This window comes from Neolamprologus multifasciatus, chromosome 20 (assembly GCF_963576455.1).
Source record: "Neolamprologus multifasciatus chromosome 20, fNeoMul1.2, whole genome shotgun sequence".
Lineage (NCBI taxonomy): Eukaryota > Metazoa > Chordata > Actinopteri > Cichliformes > Cichlidae > Neolamprologus > Neolamprologus multifasciatus.
The window spans coordinates 28,265,219-28,279,946 of record NC_140458.1 but is presented as its reverse complement, the minus strand read 5'-3'; the positions used below and the strand labels follow the sequence as shown (position 1 = coordinate 28,279,946).

The 14,728-nt window shown below is 38.6% G+C and overlaps 1 protein-coding gene across 3 annotated transcripts in view; it reads left to right on the top strand.

Annotated features, from left to right (window-relative positions):
* sema3g (semaphorin 3G) overlaps positions 1-11,599 on the top strand; it is a 59,166-nt gene extending 47,567 nt beyond the window's left edge. Inside the window, exons 11-17 of one of the 3 annotated variants that reach the window (XR_014871515.1) lie at positions 493-724; positions 859-950; positions 1,214-1,255; positions 1,368-1,593; positions 3,792-3,922; positions 5,318-10,749; positions 10,810-11,599. Coding sequence is in view for 2 of the 3 variants with exons in the window: in XM_085145731.1 (XP_085001857.1) it covers positions 493-724; positions 859-950; positions 1,214-1,255; positions 1,368-1,593; positions 3,792-3,922; positions 5,318-5,830 (1,236 nt within the window). In the remaining variant the exon portion in view is untranslated. Of the gene's footprint in view, positions 1-492; positions 725-858; positions 951-1,213; positions 1,256-1,367; positions 1,594-3,791; positions 3,923-5,317 lie in introns of all 3 variants that reach the window. The other 2 variants (XM_085145732.1, XM_085145731.1) reach the window with 2 other exon arrangements.
* Positions 11,600-14,728: the final 3,129 nt, after the last annotated feature.

Genomic DNA, 14,728 nt, shown 5'->3' with positions numbered 1-14,728 from the left:
TTTCAGCACTATTCATTTTTTACAGAATCTCCTAGCACATTCATTTTCTCACTGTTACACTGACACAAATGACTGGATTTTTTTCTTTGTTTTTTGGCAAACAAACTGCTACCACGCACATAAAGCTGCAACAGTGGTTCTGAACTTTCATCCAAAGTTTTCAGGCACAATAAAACTCTTAATGAGGGCTTTCTGAGAAGTTTTCTACACAATAATTAGCCCACAGTTCTTACCGAAAGCAACACCCCCTGTATGCAAGAAAATGCTGGGAATTTAGAGTCAACATGGAAAAGGCGAGAATTTAGATTTCTTCCTTCTGTCGTGATTCTGTTTGCCTGTCCATGTCTCCTTCCACTTTCTTCACTTCAAATGTACCATCAGTTAGCCAAACAACAATTTTCTCTATGGACTGAATTTCAGCTATCGTCATTTGTTTTTCTCTCTTTTCCTTTGTTTCTCTATGTCTTTCTTATCCCCCTCATATCTCTTTAGTGCCCCAGTAAAATCATCAACCAACCTGGCAGGGAGTTTGGCAGCACAAAGGACTTCCCCGATTCAGTCCTGCAGTTTGCCCGCAGCCACCCGTTGATGTGGCGGCCGGTGTATCCAGCCCTTCGTCGCCCTGTGCTTGTAAAGGCCAACATTCCTTATAAGCTGAAACAAATAGTGGTGGATCGTGTTGAGGCGGAGGACGGGCAGTATGATGTCATGTTTATTGGCACAGGTAGGTGCATTTTTATTCCATAACTTTTAGGCATCCAGGTCTATTTTAGCCATCCAAGCACAGACGCTGAATTATTGGAGCAGACAACACTATGTCTGTTCTGTAGCCCTTTAATTTTTCTGCTTCTCTTTCAGATATTGGCACAGTGTTGAAGGCCATTGCACTAAACAATGGAAACAGTCTAGAGACAGAGGAAGTCACACTAGAGGAGCTACAAGTCTTTAAAGTAAGGCTTATTCCATTGAGTAGGTTAAATATACACTCTGTGATAATGTACTGTAGGATTCATCCATATTCCAGAAACGTGTTATCATTATAGGTAGCATCTCGTTTACTTTCTTTTAAGATTTATTTTCAGATGATAGTATGCAAGAATTGTGCAAAAAGCTGGTTCACAAATTGTAAAATCTATGATTCTGCTCTTCTATTTCAACTCTTCTTTAAGCCTCTAAGCGCAACAACCGAAGTTAATTATTTTCAATATTGCAGGTGCCAACTCCAATTACGTCACTGGATATATCTGTGAAAAGGGTGAGTTAATCCAACTGTAGCTGCTACTTTCAGTGCCTGCTTCTGTCAGTTGACATGCAGTGTTGTCTACATGATGCCTTACTTCCTTTTTTCTCCTCGTAATTTCAAACAGCAAGCCTTGTATGCAAGCTCTCCACTAGGTGTGGCGCAGGTGAAGCTCCATCGCTGTGAAACTTACGGGAAAGCCTGTGCTGAATGCTGTCTTGCCAGAGACCCTTACTGTGCATGGGATGGATCGTCCTGTGCGCGATTCATTCCCAACAGCAAACGACGCTACCGCAGACAGGACATCAGACATGGAAACCCTGCACTGCAGTGTGTGGATCAGAATCTCAGTGGTAAGCTTGGCTGTAACTCTGCCCCTTGCTTTGTTTCTTCTTTGTTGATTATGTGGCACTGGCCACAGTGACTTCTTGAAGTAACCACTGTAAGGCTTTTCTCTGAAAGTCAAACAGTTGAATCATCTGTCACATACCCCTTCATTGACTGGGCTTCACTGAATCAAGTAGTCTTTGTTTTTGTCATCTAGTGTGCATTACAATCACTGGATAAACAAAATCTTACTAAATTGATATTTTCATATTCTAGTAGGGCTAGCTGTCATGATTAAAAAAGGAACCCACATGACATCATGGACTAGTGGTTAACCAATCCATCATGGGAGAGCTGAAACCTGAGATGGAGTGGTTTTTAAACTATGTTAGCTACAACCGCGTCTTAACGAAGTGTAAGGTATGGCAATATTTCAGACTTTTGTAGGACAACCCAGAAAAACATTGAAGTTGCTGATCATTCCACATCAAAGTGGCAATCAGCTGAAAAATGCATGACCTCTTTTTACTGATTTTAAGAGATTTAGGAGTAGACAGGAAGGACACCAGTGAGAGGGCAGTCTCCTGTATACTGCACATCTCTTTAGAAATCAAAGGCCAGCTTCTTTTTGTTTGAAAGAATGAATGAACGTGGTTGTGCCTGTCTGGGTTAGATTATGTTTGTGAGACTTCTTCCACAGGATGACAACCATAGCGATTACAGTAGGAGGTCATTAAAACAGTGATTGAAGACCGCAGCTCAACCAAAATGATTCTCGGTCCAATGAATTTGATCTCATTGCCTTTGAAATGGTTGCTTCACCATGTCAGTGACCAGTCAGTTGCCATCTTCAATAAAATGAAAAGCTATCAGAGTCAGTCATCAAGCTGTTTGCATTAGTTGAAATGGTTAAGTTGTCAGTTACATGTACTCTGATTAAATCTTGTTACCCTGCATAGAAATCAACATTAACTAGTCACATGCAGAGTCCAATAAGGAGCTGACAGATGTGAAACAAACATTTTATCTGTTTTCAAATGGAAAATTGGAAACTTTGCTTCTAACTTTATAAGAATATAACCAGATAACAACTATGAATCAAGTCGCCTACTGCAAAACAGATGAGTGGAGTCAGGTGAGTCAGTCTGCATCTCAGTGCAGACAGACTCACACTGGTTGCAACTTGCTGGCAATCTGTCTGCGTTTATAAATCGGACTGCAGTTATTTAAGAGTCCAGCCAGTCTAAGCTGGACTGTGATTGTTTGAAGACAGGTCCCACCAGGTAACCTGTACAATCAGCTTGTAAATTAAAGTGGTCATCTCAACTATTTGCAGTTAGTATTTTTTGTAGTCAGAGACCATCTCAGGGTAAGCTGTCCTATTTTTACTCATGTGACTGAGACATATTTGCCAAGTATATGAGACAAAGTTTTACAATATGTTAGTGCATGCAGAAAACAACCTAGGATTCATTTAAAACTAGTTCTCATAGTGTAAGCTTTGGGATTTGTGAAGTAGAAATATCAGCTAACATACTGAGTTCTTGGCAGAAAATGGCTGAGTTGATACTGGAGATCAGGGTGAGAAAATGTGAAGACAGACAAGAAAAAGGAATTACATCATCGAGAATTGGGATAGAAAGAGTGTGTGTGTTTTCTTACCTAAGGGCACACAGTGTAAGGGAGTGCACAGATGAAAGATGCCTCCCTAACACCCTCCTGGTGAACCAAGGTTTCTTTGTGCCCAAGTGTGAGGTTGTTTACATAAGTACTCAAGGGGCAGACGTCTTCAGATTCCATCTCTTCATTGTTTATGTGTAGTCACATAACAAACTCTTGACTAAGTCAGTCAGTTTTATTTTATTCACTATATTGTCTGTGACTACACACCTAATATTCAGGTCTTTATATTTTTTTTAATATTCATTCTGTTAATGCTGTACAGTAGAAGGAGAGAGGTCCTTGTGGAGAATGTAACCCGGATACAGCTAGTGGTACTTCCCTTCAAAGGTCTGGGCTCACATTGTCAGATAATGGTGAAGAGCTCAGTCATTCAGGAGGGAATGAATGTAGAGTCACTGTCCTCTGCCACAGAAGAAACCAGCTGAGATGATTAGACCCAGGACAGACTGAAGATGTTGGATGGACGGATGGATGGATGGATGGATGGATGGATGGATTTCATTATTTAATAAACTATTTGTCACTCTCTGTTTTAAAAAAGAAGACCTTGATGTAACAGAAGACAGAGTGGTCTTTGGTACTGAGAACAACAGCACCTTCCTAGAGTGTGTTCCTCGCTCCCCACAAGCAACTGTCACCTGGCTGGTCCAACGTGATGACCACAAGGAAGAGGTAAGATTCCCAGTGAACAACATTCAGGTTAGAATCAACACAATAAAAGGCCTGTCGATGTCACTGCATCCAAAATAGGATGAAGGTGGGAAAGTTTTGGCTAACAGTCAAGGGGTGGAATAAAACTTCTGGCAAAGAATGTTCTGAGTAATTGCCTTTAAAAGTTAGACTTGAGTGTGAGTTTGGCACGTGGTTGATACAGTTGACAACCATTTGGCATGTGGTTGAAATTAAGCAGCTGCATTTCAAAGCAAAATGCCCAATCATTCTCTCTCTGTCTTCCATAAACTGTGAATTCTCTGCAAAACTTGACCATATGCCACTGAAAGTGTCACTCACTGTCTGCTGGTCACTGAGACTTAAATACAGTCTTTTTTTTCTTTTCTTTTTAAGTCAGAAAATTATGTTGCTCTGTGTGCCCAAACCCACAGTAATCATTCAACCGTTTGAGGTCATGCTCCTCCAAGCTAAACTGAGTGTCGTGGTCAGCCATGCAAGTATTAAAGCATTACCACCCTTCTCCATTTCCCTGCAAATAAACATCTGGCTGCCACTCTATCTGACAAGGCTACCATGTTTTTGTTGGCATCAAAGGATGGTTGAAAGATAGGATCTGACAAGGGAGTTGGGAGGTAGATGGAGGAAAATGTAGAAATGAATAGGGTTGGCAGAGAGGCTTTGGGTGGCAGTATGGAAAGATTAGAGAATGTGAGGAAAGAAAAATAAAAAATAAAAACAGTGACTGATCCCATGATATATTTTTGATGTTGCAAACCAAGTTGAGAAAACAATACAAACAGTTCTCCCTTTCTCTTTTCTCATAATGTGAAGGGAAGACTGAAAGCTTTCTTGTCCTGATTTCTTTGTACTGTGTTTGCACATTGTTGGGCAGTCTTCAGTGTTTAGTTCTTTAAAGAACAACGCCTCTGTGGTATTTGCGCTGAGAAACATGTGCTATTTAAGGTCAAATCCTGGTCAGAACTAGAAATTTCTGCTCCTTTAGGGACCGAAATCCTAAAACTTTAAACAGAAATCAAGAATTAACCAACCAACAAACAAATCTATATATATATATATATATATATATATATAGCAATAAATTAAAAAGATAAATGTTAGGTTAAGGGTCTGATTGCAGTTATATATAAAGTGCCAGTTAACTTTTTCATGCTTTTTTGATTAGCACATGTAGCTCTTTGCATTAGTCAGTGGAGATTTAACCAAATCTGTGAAAAGTTATTTCCATCACGTTGCATCATTATGACTTGACAAATTGAAGCTGAGTCATAAGCAAACTTCAAGTGAAAAGCAGTGATGGTTGAATTGACTTAGTGAGGTCATTAATATGTTGTTGTATCAAATATCAGACACATATTTTCTATCTGCCACACTCAGGTGAAGCTAGACGATCGTGTGATGTCCACGGATCAGGGTCTCCTGTTTCGTAACCTTTTCCACCAAGATGAAGGCGTCTACATCTGCCGCTCTCGAGAGCACGGCTTCACGCAGACGTTGGCCCGCATCACCCTCGAAGTCCTCCAAGGGGAGACCGTGGATGAGCTCATGTCGCGTGGACACACAGGAAACTCTGACTCAATCAAAGACCGGTCTACAGGGACTTTCAGAGCCTGGATGCCTTGCAGCGCATACAGCAGGGGCGGTTCATCAAGCCAAATTGGCCAATCGCGCATATGGTTCAAGGATATCATGCAGCTCATCGGGCCATCGAATCTGCCGCACGTGGAGGAGTACTGCGAGAGGATGTGGTGCAACGACAAGCTGAGGAGGAAACACAAAAGCATGATAGAGAAGTACCGCCAAGCACAGGAGAGCGCCAGGAAGACTCGTAGCAAGAGCTCTGGTGAACGCAACAGGACGCCGCGGGATCTAAGGGCGTGGGAGGAGTGACAAAAAGAAGGCGAGGAGTGGAATATGAGAGCAAATGTTAGTTCAGGACAAGATAAATAGACAGGCATAAAGACCAGCCTAATAGTTTTTTGTAAAACCATGGTAGATCAAAGCAGCGTGTCTCTTTTGCTCATTTTAACTAAATGAATTTTAGTGTGTAAAGAAAATTTGTGTATAAAGAATCTGAAAAAAATGCTCAGAATATTTGACAGTCATGTTGGATGGAAGCACAACTTGAGCTGAAAAACTGCATGTGAAAGTGTATGGGAAGTTTGGGGTATTATGAGGTTAGTGCATAACCCGTGTGTTTCTGGCTGTCACCCGAACAAAGACCGAAGTGTTCACCTGTCTGGAAGGATGGCACAAAAAGACACTCCAACTGAACTAAACAGGTTGTTGCTAATCCTGATGTTGACAGTAGTTTAAAAAGAGAGGTCAGAGACAATTTTTCAACTACACTCTGAGGATGCTTTTTAAAATCTCAGTCACTGAGGAGTTGCCTGCCTTCCCCACCTTTGTTCTTTCGTATTTCTAGTGTCACTGAAATGGCAGGAAGTGTTTTGATTTAATCAACTTCTGTCTTCACTGAGAAAACCTGCAAAACTTCTCATTCTCAGATTTAAGTGACATACACGTACCTGCGGGGTGATTTTAGTTACAGCTGGTTTCCTGCTTTTAGGCCTCATTGACTCTTCAATGGTGGTTTGTGATTTCTTGTATGTAATTGTTAATTTTCTTTTGCAAAGAGCACACACACACACTCATGTCTGGTTTGCTATCCTCGTGGGGACATCCCATTGACATAATGCTTTCCCTAGCCCCTTACCCTAACCATCAAAAAGGAATGCCTAACCCTGACCTTCACCCTAAACCTAACCATAACCTAATTGTAACCCTGACACTAAAACCACATTTTGAGTGTGAAAATTGCTTTCAACCCCGAGGGGACCTGGATTTTGGTCCCCACGGTGCAGATAGTCCCCACCAGAATAATAAATGTCCGATTTTGGTCCCCACCAGGATACACACACACACACTTTTTTTTTTTTTTTTTTGCAAGAATTTCATACGATGCAGTTCACTGGATTCATTTCCGTCTTGTTTTACATTTAATGACCTGTGTCTCTTACCTTGCTTGTTATTACATATTCATGTGTGACTTCAGCTCATAAATGACTTTGCAGTATATTTGCAGAAGGAAGGTGCAACTTGTAAACATGTTTAGGCAATTGCTGTATCTGATCTTGGTCTGTCTGGCTCCATTTGTGCCAAGTCTTACATTAATGGAAGTCTCACTCAAACGGCTAAATGCATAAGCTCAAACCAGAAGCTACCATAAGACGACTGTTGATGGTTCAGCAGATTAAAGGCACATGGCTTTATTTTTATTCCACTGGGTTGAACTTTCCATTAAACAAAATGGTGGTTTATTTTTCATGATTTTGGTTACATGCCATAACACCTCTTAGAAAGAACCTCCATGACACTTGTCTCTGATATTTACCTCTGTGAACTTTATGTGTCTCTGTGCACTAAGTGCTCTCACTAAAGCTCCTTTTTAGTCCTTTCCATCAAGCTAAAGTCACTGGCACATGTCAGCATAGTGTCTGAATGAGGATCCTGATTTATTTTGCCATACAAATAACAATTATTTTAATAACCTCTTAATTTATGCATTTATTGTGTCTGTACAAAATGACTCAGCATTATGTTTTCAATTTGTCTGTGTGACAATCTCATTAACATCTTTAAATAGCTTCTTTTTTTCTTTTCAAGTGCTGGTTAAAAGGAGCTATTCAAGTCAAAATTACATAACTTGACCTCTCTGTGGGGGATGCTGCCTCACACTGCAGCCACCCACCAAACTAATTTTCCCACAGTTTCTCTGTGTGCTGAAGCTCTCCGATGATAATGGAGGGAATGATAGAAAGGGGTCAAGTGTATTGGCTGGATCCTCTTGTTTTCTGCAGTGTAAACACTAGTTTTAAGAGTAGCTTTGTCATTAAAATATGATTTATGATTGCTGAGACTCGAAAAGATTCTTTTCTAAAATCGAGGGTGGAAAAGAGAAAATAAGGTTGACATCATGGAACAGAGCACATATCTCAAGACAGAAGGGATTGACACTGAACAAACATACTAGTCTATAAAGAAGTGAATTTCACACTCACGTTTATCCTCCCTGTGTTGGTGTAGCAGTAATGATGAGATCTCAATCTCCATCTGACCAGGGCCTCCTAAGGCTTCACTTTACTTTTGGTTTCTAACCGTTGAGTGTTGTCTGAAAAACTACAAATACCGAATAAGGTGAAATATAAGCATTATATATTTGGGTAAAAAACATAATTTCTGTTAGGATTATCAAAGTATTGCGATTCTGATGAACAAAATGTAAAAATCCATCATAACAAGACAAAATCTGTTTGTTGAACTTGGGTGAGACATGAGTGTTGGGATGACTTCTCTGTTAACACCAGCCTCATATTTATTCAGACTATTATCCAGAGACACCAGTTATATTCCTCAAGGCCAGTGATCTCTTCAACATAAACACTGTTTTTGGAGATTTGATTAAAAATAAGAGATGGTTTCCACTTCCATTTTCCTGATAAAATGCTTTAAAAGAAGTGAAGTTCAGGAAAGACAAAAACTAAATAACAGAATGGCATGTGGATAGAAATGAGATCTTAGGAGCATCTGAAGACACAGAGATCTGGTAAAGAACTGTATAAAAAGACCAGGTAATCAAGTACGCTTAGCAAAAGGCAATTCTTCACAAACACAAGGAGTGTGTGCTATACGTATAACGACAACAATGCACTTATTCTTATAGTCCTTCCAGTATTTACAGTTAAATGGGAAGCTCTGTGGTCTGTGTCGATGGCTTTTCAAAACAGAAATGAAATGACAGAAGTGACAAAAGCAGGAAAAAAAAGAGTCAGGGTGTTGTTAATTAAAGAGGTACTATAAGCATCTTATGAAGGCTGTATTTGGAATTCCTAAAGATCCTAACCCATAATATTATTTTTTTAATACATCATTGTATAATATTTCTAAAATGTGATCCCCCCCCCCCGAACTCCAACCCCAGTTTTGCAGCAAATGATCATTTTTAATCCATCGAAGTTTATTGTCTTAGTTTGAGAGTATGAGAAAGCCTATTAAATGACACCTATTACTTGTGTTTTCTCTATAAACTCTTCTTCTACTGCACTGTTAATCTTAAAGACAATGACGATAACAGGATGGAAGAGGGTTTTTTTCTCAAAGCTTCCTATTTTAGTGTGAACGTTTTTCCTTTTCTTGTGGTGGTGTCTTTTGTTTGAGCTTCTGCTTATCTAAGTAAGGCATGAATTACTACCACTGCGACATTTTCAAATGTTTTTAAGGTGTAGTTGATTTGTAATCGTGATTGTAAACATAGTAAAATTGTACAAACATGCAAATTTCCATCTAACAGTACCTGTCAGGAAGAGGAAATTGCCAAAAAATAAATGCTAAAACTTGCTGTTACTTAACTTATATATTGAAATTTAACAAGTATGGACTCCATATTTACAGACAAATGTGCCGTGACTGACTAAATGCAGTTATTTGTGCATGGTTCATAAACAATGTAAATCCATTCAGTGCTTTTCAGATTTGCACAAAGTGTGTTTTGTTATTGCATGTGATATTTTCTATTTTTATCTTCTTAGGATGATGTTCTTATGATGTTCACTTTCTATAGCTATCCCATGCTCTCGAGATCATTTCATTTTCATGTAAAGCTGTTTTTTAATGATTATATAAAACAACTGATGGATTGGTCATTTGATGGGGATTCAATCACCCGTTAACATCACGATACTTGTGTTTTAAGACACCGTTTTCACAGTCTTCATTCTGACAATGCAAATAGATGTGAGTGCAAAACTTTTCATCCCATTCTATTTGATGTATAGCACCATGACTTATATAAATTGAAATGGGCTATAGCTAATGCTATTAATCACACCTGTGTTTAAGCAGAAACAATCTGTCAAAGTGAACCTTTCTGAGGCAGGAGGCTTGTTTCAGTGTTCGCACCCTCTGGCAAAAAATTATAGCATCGTTGCATTAATTCAACTCCTTTACCTTGTAGCAAATAAACAAACTGTGTCACAAAACTGTTTTTGTTTAATAGCGGAACATGAAAGATACCTCAAGCACATTAAATAATTGTAATTAATGTATTTGGTTTTTTCAAAATCAAGTAGAGGAAGAGAAGCTGTTGCACCTGGCTGATTGAAAGGAGGCAAGCCCCCAACAAGAGAGCTGTCAGTTAAATCAAACTCATTGCCAGAAGAATCCAACACTAAGTGTAGCTAAAGATGTTTGTTCCCAGTCAACCGTGTCTATAACTTGGAGTAAGTACAACCAAAATGGGAAAGTTCTAGGAGGAAAACTTGCGGGTAGACAGGAGATGTCAAAGTGTCAGGATAGAAAATCAAAGCAGAACGCCCTTAAAATGGAAAATGTTCAAAGCTGTTAACAAATGGGCCATAATGTTTGTGACAGAATTATAAAAATGAAATGGGATCTACATACAGAAAACCAAAAGGAAAACCAGCACTAACATCCATACAGAAACAAGGTTACAGTGAGCTAAAAAGAGAAAGAAAAGAAGCAATCTTGGGACTATAGATGATTGGATGAAAGTGACCCCAGTGATAAATCACAAAGTCAGCCAACTGGGCAAGAAAAAGATACCCTGATGCTGTTCCAATGACATATATGAAGATGACTGCTTGATGAAAACAAGCAAACTTTACCAGATAAAAGGCCCGGGGAAGATGGCAACCACTACTTCAGCAGTAAATGCAGAAGTGTACACTCAGATTTTAGGACCCTTCTCATCAGAAAGCAGGTTTGGTGATGATAATAAAGTCATTTATCAGGTTGACAGTACCTCTTGCAAGAGCCTTAAGAAGTTATAGAGCCTTAAAACCTTGCATCAGAAAAGGCACATTACCTCAGTGCTATGGACACGAAACAAAGGGTTAAGATTTCAATCTGACTGAAAATTTATGGTGAAAAACTGAGCTCAGCTGTTATTTGAAAAAGTTAGAATTAACCAGATGGAGAGTATTGCTTTTCATTAGTGAGCTCCATGCCTCAAACCTTTTGGGGTGTCATAAAAGCCTGACGAGGTACTAAATTGAGATGATTTCCTCAACAGTGATTCCATTTTTTTCCCTCCATGTGATCTTGAACAGAAATGTCATGTATTAAAATAGTTGAAATTAATTTGTTTGAGGTATGATTCATGAAGCCAGAATGTTCAGCTAATGAATAAAATAGTTCCGTGTCATATCTCTGATTTATTATTGTGCCGTGATACCATAGTTTTGCCGGGGGCTGTAGCTGCTCCTCCTGAATTTGACAGAAGTCTGCACATGCTCTAAACTCCACAGTTAAGGTGCATTAAGAAACAAAATGCAAAATGTGGTTTATCAGTTATACAATAGAAAAGCCTGTAGTTCAGTAGTTGCAGTCCAGCTAGCACATAATCATTTTAAACCTGAAAGGTTCTTGAAGCATGCTTTTAATCGTAAGGATTCTTCAGCTAATAAAACTTTGCTTTGTGAAGTTTCCCATTATTATGTGGTTTAAAAAAGTGTGCTGGTTTTAGACTCTGGCAGAAAGAGTCTTATTTAAATGTATATTTAAATACTATTTAAATGTCTTTCTATCCTGCATGCTATGAACTTGTAAGCTATTTAACACAATTAAAAGTTTTTAACATCAGGTGATCCATGACTGGCTGCTTTACTTTAACTTTATTCACAGACTGCAGTGAACATACTTTAACTTTGGTTGACTTTGTAGTGTTGTGGGAGGACTAGACTAATGGGACCAGTGACATAAATGTGGACAAATTGCAATGCCTTAAATCTAATCACTCATCTAAACGGCAACGTTTACTGTACTGAAACCAAGACATGCTCTATTTCATACTCAGCAACAAGCACCATGCAGCACACTGGCGATGAAGCACTAAATGTCACAGTACAAGACATTGACTCTATTTTAATATTGTTAAGACCTAAAGCATTGTTTTTTAGCTCAACCTAACCTTAAAGTTAGAAAATACATACAACTAAAAGAGTTTTTCATACTATAACAAATATCTCAGTGCAATAGTATCTGCTCTTCACATGCTCATGAGTGTGTGTGTGTGTGTATGTGTGTGTGTGCACTCTCTCAAAAGTCTTCATAATAGCAGGAAAACATATGTAGGTCATTGGAGACCAAGTGTCTGCCTATTTTACTGCCCGGTTACTGGTTCTGGCCATGCGTGTGATTGGAGGGTAATTGGGCTGTAACATCACTGGAAATGTGGGGTAACAATGGCTGCTTGTCGCTTCAGCAAACAGACCATCTCATAAAAATCAAACCTGCAACTGAACCCACTAAACGACTTCACACCCTGTCAATTACTACAACCACAGAGCAAACAAGCCCGAGTGAACGTTGGCTCATGTGTTTGACGTGCAGATGAGAAATTCCCAGCGTGCACACAGCTCGCTATAAAACTTCAAAATACCAGTTCTGACGTCAGTCAACGTGTAAAAGAGAGTAAAGCGGCCTCGGTTTGTTGAAGTAAGTTTGAGGATTTACTGATGGGCAGAAATCAACAAAGGGAAACCAACAGGAGCCTCGAGAGGTTCGTGTCTGTGGATTCCAAAATGTTCAAATTCTGGACACATCTCATTAACATGTAAAAGTCTTACAGCCTGCGGAAAATAGCTTTATGCTTTGGTTTCCAGTGATTTAATGGGAGATTTCATTTGGTTGTGCAGAAATTTACCTCCAGGCTATGGGCACATCAAGCAGAAATCTCTGAGGTTGAAAAATTATATTCACTTTGTCAGGAAGGTACATTTTGTTTTGAGTCTGGCATTACGTTTAATGTCACAGCAACTTATGGAAAACTAGCATGGGGGAATATTAACTGGCAGATTAAAACGATTTTATCCAAATACGGTGATTTTTTGTTTTGAAAATAATAAAGTTGAACTGAAATAACAACCTCAAGGGTTCAAAATGAGAGCCCACAAAACCAATGGATGCCATGACACTGGCCACATCCATCATATACTTATATATACTTTATATCACTGAGACATAAACATGGTCAGCTATTACTGAAAAAAGAGATATAAATTTTCTAATGATCAAATTCACCTTGGCTGTTTAACCTCTATTATTGACTATATATTGATTATTGTACAAGTGTAACAAACACAATAGACTTCCCAGTCTTAAACATATAAATCAAGTCTAAGCAAAGCTAAGGATATTTCCAGTATATGTTTATTATATTTTACTTTATTTTACTGCTTCAGTCTGTCTTTTTTACATCAGTTAACTAAATTGCTGTTTTACTAACTTTTAATTTTAGTTAACTAAAATAATCCTCATCCACAACAGCATTATTGATGCTGCTGCACTGCTACTGCCAGCCCTATCTCTCTACATTGAGTTATGACCTACATTTGCTTCCTGTTATGACTACAGCTCAGAGGGAGCTGCTGCTGTCTCCTGTAATAACAATTAAATTCAAGTGCTAAAATGGTAAAACAATATTCATATTCTTTTGTCTGTGACATGTTCAGGTGTATCCTAGACATTTAAATCATAACAAAATGTGTCCTGTTATATAATGCTGCAGATTTCAATGTACCTCCCAACAGATGTTTAAATATAATGGCTATACTGGGCAAAAAAAAGTGAAAATCCTGCAGAATTAACCTAGAAAAGATAAACTTTTACTTCAGACTTTTATTATTACATCCTTATTTTACTTCCCCTTATATCAGAGAACAACTCTCTCAAGGTGCTAGGCTTTTTTACAATCCCTGAAACCAGCGGTGTTGGTGTCGTTATTCAAAATAAGTTATGTTTTACACATTAGTCATTACTATTCTTAAAGTAATCCAGTATCTTATTGAAATACCCAATGGAAAAAGTAATTTGTCACATTAGCTTGTCTGTAAAATGATCTGAAGCACAATTTTTGATGATTACCATGTAACAAAAGAAACCTTATACTACAGTCCCACAAATCATTATCCCAGTGAGGAGATACGAAGATCTTTCTTTTAGTTTTTATGCATGAACACAAAGCTGACAACACAAAGCAAACATTAAAAACCAACCCAAAGAGCCATCAAACTAATCGCCACAGTGATTTTACTTTAGCACTATGAACAGGAAGAACTGGAGGCTTCTCACCACTGCTCTTGTTACCTGCTGATCAGGCTCTGGCTCCCTGCTTGGGTTCAGTTTCACTTAGCTTTGTCATCGTTCTTGGTTCCTTGCTAGCTTTGTGGTAGCATGCTGTCTGTCCTTGCAAAGAGCTGAAGCTCTGTTAGGGGCATAACGTGATTGTTTATGTCCCGGATACCATTTGCATTATTTGCATTTTACTATCAGTCCTATTGTTCAGTAAAAAAAAAGAAAGAAACTACTTGCAGCAGCCAATGGTGCCTTTCAGCCTCCTAAAAATGTGTACATACGTACGAATACATATGTGTGCATATACACCTATGGTATCAGTTTCAAAATCTTAGCATTCACAAGATTTTCTGAAATCTTGAAATCTGACCCCTGACCTTGAGGTTGAGGTCACTGAGATTTGAAATATTCTGAGATTTTTAGTACATAGAAATTTTGCAGAAACGGATGGACTGTATAGAACTAGATATGGGTCTTTTTAGCTTAAATGCAACTTTGCATTTCTACAATATTTTGTAAAAGAAAACTTAATTTTAATTTGAAAATAGATGCATCAGCAACTATATACATAATTAATTCCCCTGTCAGTCCTGTGGGTGGTCTTTATCCTTCAAGCTCGGGTCCTCTACCACAGAC